Consider the following 6,031-nt stretch of genomic DNA (forward strand, 5'->3'; position numbering starts at 1 on the left):
AAGCTTTGGTATATATGACTTTTTGGTTTTAGTTATTTTTACCAACAAAAAATACATTTTCATACATCACAAAATTATATTTCATTTAATGAGGAAAGTACTAGAAATGTCTATATGTGAGATGAAACAACTGTATCAAAGATAAAGTTTTTAAATATCATTTTAGCAGTGATAACGCTACATCAATATGAATAATTATTAAGCAATAAATTTCTTTATGATAACGAAGTTAATGCAGATTTTCCACACCTTCAAATTACAAATATGAGCGTTAGGAGGTTTTCTGTCTTTTGGGGTGTGGTGCCCCCCCACACCATCTTTGGAGAGAGAGAACGGAAGCTGAGTTATTGATATATACAGCAATAACCTTTTTTAGAAGTCATATATTTAATCCATTCATCCATCCATCCACGTTCTAGTCCAGGGGTGTCCAACCTTATCCACAAAGGGCTGGTGTGTATGCAGGTTTTTGGGATAACCTTTAGGTCAGCTGTTCAAACCCAGGTGTCAGGACTCTTCAGCCATTCGGTCCTCTAATTAGTAATCTAGTTTGAGAGTTGCAGCGAAAACCTGCACACACAGCAGCCCTTTTTGGATAAGACTGGCCACTCCTGTTCTAGTTGATTATGCAGGATATTGTCAGAGACGGGCTTGGAGTCTATACAAGGTAGCATCGGCCAGTGTTTCCAACCTGGTCCTCGGGAGCCCCACATTGTGGACTGTCTGGGAGGGAGCAAAAATGTGGACTGTCTGGGAGGGAGCATAGGGCACAAAGCTGGGATACACCCTGGATGGGATGAGTATGTATAATTGTAATTATGTAATGTGCCATGTTTTTTTCTTGACTCATCCCAAAAATATAGAACAGATTCTTCACAGAAATCTTTCCAGGTTTTATTTTCTGTAAACGACCTTTATTCTAGATACAGTAAAGACTTACAAAACATTACCAGCACATGACAATTACTGTCATACACACACACACACACACACACACACACACACACACACATATATATATATATATATATATATATATATATATACAGGTATACACACACACCTATGAATTAAAAATTCAGCAAATAAATTAAATGTTACAGTTTAGCCATTCGAGACATAACTGAGGGGAAAAAGACTGTGGTAGTAACTGTTTGATGTGGATTTTACATTTACGCGATTTTTTTTACGTTACCTAGCAGCAGGAACATTTAAGTTGAATGCTGGACTTATGACTGATTCTCCAAGTCTCATTCCAAATAGGTCATCAGAGTCAAGGTCTAAATGTTCTTTATCTTTCATCAGAAATTCACTCTGTTTCTCTTCATCACTCTCCATTAGCAGGTCATTTCTCATCGGTAGGAACCGCGAATATGGAGGAAGGTGATTTCCTGGGGGCCTCTTAGATGTAAGAGACACGGGAATATCATGATTAACAGAAAGGAAAAGTGTGTACCCATCCTCCAGCAACAATTCCTTGAAGGTGCAGTCAGCTTCTGTGTATATCCGCTGGATGGAAAAAGCCACAGGATGAATTCATTAGTGTCTGCAAGAACATCATTTACTCGGCGTCAGTGGGATCATGGTCAGGCTTAAACTCTCTCCTCAGCACTTACTGTCACGTAAGACTATGTGATGCAGTCAGCAAAACGGATGTCTTCTCATTTAGTGATACATAAATAGGTTTTCCCAGTTTCCAGTTGGGGACAGGATGTTATACTGGTGTGCTTTATACTGTGCTATGTGGTATTGCTCTGTACACTGGCTGAGATTCAGCCACCATTTTCAAACAGCTGCCTTAGACATGTAATTAGAAGCTCTAAAACTATTAAACAGTCGAAATAGAATGTGTTACGTTCATAGTAATACTCACTGAAAGCATTAAGAATGAAGGCTGCATTGTGCAATATATAACATTTGGGTGACAAATAAAGAAATTCCAGAGTCTTGGTTGGACCAAGGCCCTGGTTTCCTCACTGAAAATGCTCACCTGCCCTTTGAGATGTCCCTTCTCGTTGGCACACAGGTAGAGAGATGATGACAATGCCTGGATGACAGTCTCTCCAGCTCTCACAGACTTCAGCTGGAGCACACCTGAAACACACATGTGCATGAATGGTCAGGCTTTGGTCTCAGCCTTTACAATACAATTCATGATACTGATTGGTAGATCACATTTTGCGTGTCATTTACGAATGCATTGTGATATTCCACCTATGTCCCCTGAATACCTTAACCTCAACCATATTGCACTGCTACTAAGCCTGTAGGTTGTCCAATTTCCTAATAAAAATGCCTGTATGTGCAGTAAGACTCACTGTTTTCCGTCTGGATGGGGGTCCCTTTCACAACGCCATCTGGGCAAATCTCCAGGAAAAGTCCACGCCTTTTGTCCTCTGGACCAAAGGTAAAATAAATGCTTTGAACTTGATACATTAACATTAATATAATTGTTTTCACGACAACAATAAACTTAGACACAATTAAACATATGTCTAAATATATTTTAATGGTCATCTTTTACTTTTAAAGATGCTCCTATAAACTGCACAACATAGAATGTGCGACAACACAACAAATAAGAATTTCAATGATGGTACTACCTGTGTATAAGTGTCTCTGTCTGACATGATCACTGAATGACAGAAGTGGGTTTGGATCCGGAAGATAAAATAAGAGGGAGAGGGGTAGGAAGAAGAGGAAAAAGGTGATAGAGAGGCAGGTGTCAAAAGTGGAGAGGAACATTTGAAGGTGTGAATGTCAACGTCAGGTGAAAGTGATACAGGAAAATGTCAGCAAGGAATAAACCCAAAAAAGAAATCCAACTAAATGATAAAAAGAAAACTAAACCCTGCTGCCTATCTATGAATAAGTATTAAATGAATAAAAGTGATCAATTAAATAACAGGAGTCAATGCAATGTAGCTGGACTAAGCTAAACTCTCACTTAGAAGAGAAATGCTAGTCAGGGGCTTTATATACAAAGCTGGGGTCCAGGGACCTTTGCAGAAAGAGGACTGATGAGTCACTGAATTCAAGGATGCAGAAATATTACCTCTAGTGTCTGGAATTTATAGTAAAGTGGATTAAGACTTGAATATGACATTGGGTAAAAGGAAGTGACCATTTCCATTTTTGGGCTTGTGTTTCTGGCACTCCAGTCCTGTTATCAATGATGCCTCCATTTCAAAGCCAGTTATTTGTTTCATAGCCACTGTTACCAATATTGATCATAATAATTGAATTTATCAGAAAAATTGTTTTTATCTTCCATCATGACTTATCTATGGATGGTCGAGGCATGAGGCAGAAGACGAATTGTAGAGGATGAAAGGTTTAACGCAATACAGTATGTAACAAGAAGAGTAATCATTAAAATGGTAAATTATCATTAAAAATGTTTCATGATATAAACTGCTTATCATAAATAATGCATTTTAATTTTCATATGAATTTGTAGATGAAATCGTCAAGAATATGACATGACATTGCCATACATTGACACACACACACATCTGTTAACCCAATAAATAAAATTATATTTTAAAAAATATTTGCCCGATTATAGCATTAACTAAGCGCCACTTCTTATCACTCAGTTTTCTGGAAATCACTTGTGGGATTCCCAGCCTAACATACGCATGTTCTTAATTTTGTTTATACAGCGAACAGTGAGTAGTTCAAGAGAATTAACGATTTATTTATTTATTTTAGATTTATGAGGGTGTCATAGGTCTATTGCCTGGAATTCCATAGCACAGAATGGATAACAAGTAAGTTATGTTCACATTTTTTGATGTGATATGAGGAAGTGTTGAAGCACTGCAGACACAAAAGGACCATGCGACAAAGACATATGGAAGGATTGTAAAAGAGTGTGATCTATTATTTATTTATTTATTTATTTATTTATTTATTTATTTATTTATTTCAGCATTTCAAATACCTTTGACCTCAAGGGGGCGATGTAGTGTTCAGGATCACATCAATTTACTGCAGTGGTATCACAACGGTAAAATCAGTTTTAGTTTGGATATTCGACAGATATTCCGATCCACAACCTTCAGACATAGAGGCGGTGATTCACTCAGGCTTCCCGGCATAAGCAGTCAAACCAGCTGCAAACTGATGTGCCATCTTAAATACATACGAGAAAGTGGTGCTTTTGTTTATTTTCAACCCTGTATGTATCTTCTATGACTTATTATTGAGGAAAAAATGTGTTTGTTTGTTTATTTTTACAATAACTTCTGGACCATGGGATCCAGTGACCCCAAAGCAGTTGTAAATTGTAGTATTACCTTAGATGCACAGGACACTGTGATTTTTCTTTCATTTTTAATCCTAAAGGAGAGCAGAAACCACCGGTTTCTGAAGACAAATGGAACCTCCTTTCCTGAAAAAACAGGACATAGTCTACAGGCTGCTCAAATGCTGCAAAGGAAGATAATGGGAAAGCATTATCAGAGATATCCCACAGAGAAACAGGCTTATGATCTCATGTGGTCTCATATATGTGTTATGTTTATCTGTTTCAAGAATCATATGATTTAATAAGTTCTAATCCATGTGTTATAATGAATTAAGCTAATGGACCAAATATATATTGAGATATGACTAATTTGATTTGCTTGATGGCAGAGTATTGATTAACATGGGGATAAGGAAAGGGTTAGTAAGGGAGGGGTGCAACTCATGGCAACTGGCTGACTGACCATGGGTCTAAAGGAATGCAGAGGTGCACGAGGTCATCATCTTTGAGGACATCACACATTCCGCATGCGAATCAGAGCCGCCGTCTTAACCAAAAATTGAATTTTAGGGACGCTACAGAAATGTATAAAACCAGAGAATTTTCTTTATTCGGGGGTCAGGTTAATTCGCTTCATGCTTGGTGCCGAGCATAATTTAGAATGAATACAGGTTTGATATTTCCACAATTGGATCCCATGACATGGAAGCTATTGCAAGAAATTAATGTTTAGTTATTTGAGGTGTAATTTCTTGACGGCCCTTAAATTAGCTACACAGTGCCCTGAAGTTGTACTTGACATCTTCCGAATGCTTATGCCTGACGGAATCACCGCCACCGCCGCCATGGATCCGACTATCTGTCAAATATATTGTACAACCTAAAACTGATTTCACCGCAGTAGGGTGTCTTGTACCTTGCAGTGTATCTCTGTAATTTAAATTTGTCTGAAAGTTTCAGTCTAAAGGATCATACAAATAGCAGTTTGTATACATATAGGGATAGCGGTTTGGAAAATGGATGGATGGATGGATGAATTTCTCAGAAGAGCCAGCCTTCGTCAAAACTGCCTTGCATCTTCTCAAAACTTTGTCACTCTCATCCACCAAGCATATTCAGCTACAGGAACACATTTTTTCAATTCACATAATGAATGTGAATTTGAGTATGTGCAGTGTCACTAATAGTAGTTACTAATAGGACTAAAGGACTCTTTAGAGTGAAAATGGACCAAATTATAGATAACATACTTCTCTGTTAATCAGTAACAAATTCATAACGATCATGCACTTTGTGCCAAGTCTTAGCAATCTGGCATGCTAATAGGTATGCAGTACTACCTATAACAGGGGCGGACTGGCCATCGGGAGCACCGGGACATTTCCCGGTGGCCTGACGGTCGTTCTGGCCTGCCGGCTGCAGCTGTGCAGACGATCAGCCTGGCATGTGATAGGCTGGTGTGCAACTACGAATTAATTGACGGATCTCTCAATCTACGAATCAGGCAATGGCGGAGGGAAAATTACACTCCCACATGACCCAACGTCAGTGACGCACTGCCTAATATCTGGCTATATCCAGAGACAGGGTAAATCTGACTAAATCGTTCAAAAAATGGAGCGTAAACGCAGAGGAGGAGCAGAGAGGGAGCGTATAAAAAGGAAAAAAGCCCTGACCGCAGACGCCGCAAGCTGCTGCAAAATCCCAGCCATGTTCGCCAGTAAGGGAACAGGTTGGTCAAGATTACATTTACATTATATTTATAATAATTTGGCAGAC

At 38.7% G+C, this 6,031-nt stretch overlaps 1 protein-coding gene across 1 annotated transcript; it reads right to left on the reverse strand.

Moving 5' to 3' along the window:
* Positions 1 to 271: 271 nt before the first annotated feature.
* LOC125742349 (fibroblast growth factor 21-like) lies at positions 272 to 4,052 on the reverse strand. The gene is made up of 5 exons (XM_049014266.1): positions 2,604 to 4,052; positions 2,319 to 2,396; positions 1,991 to 2,094; positions 1,457 to 1,509; positions 272 to 317 (listed from the first exon to the last, which is right to left on the reverse strand). The coding sequence occupies exons 1-5, from the start codon at positions 2,743 to 2,745 to the stop codon at positions 272 to 274; spliced, it is 423 nt and encodes a 140-aa protein (XP_048870223.1). The 5' UTR covers positions 2,746 to 4,052.
* Positions 4,053 to 6,031: the final 1,979 nt, after the last annotated feature.

Source organism: Brienomyrus brachyistius, chromosome 5 (assembly GCF_023856365.1).
Source record: "Brienomyrus brachyistius isolate T26 chromosome 5, BBRACH_0.4, whole genome shotgun sequence".
Taxonomy (NCBI): Eukaryota; Metazoa; Chordata; class Actinopteri; order Osteoglossiformes; family Mormyridae; genus Brienomyrus; species Brienomyrus brachyistius.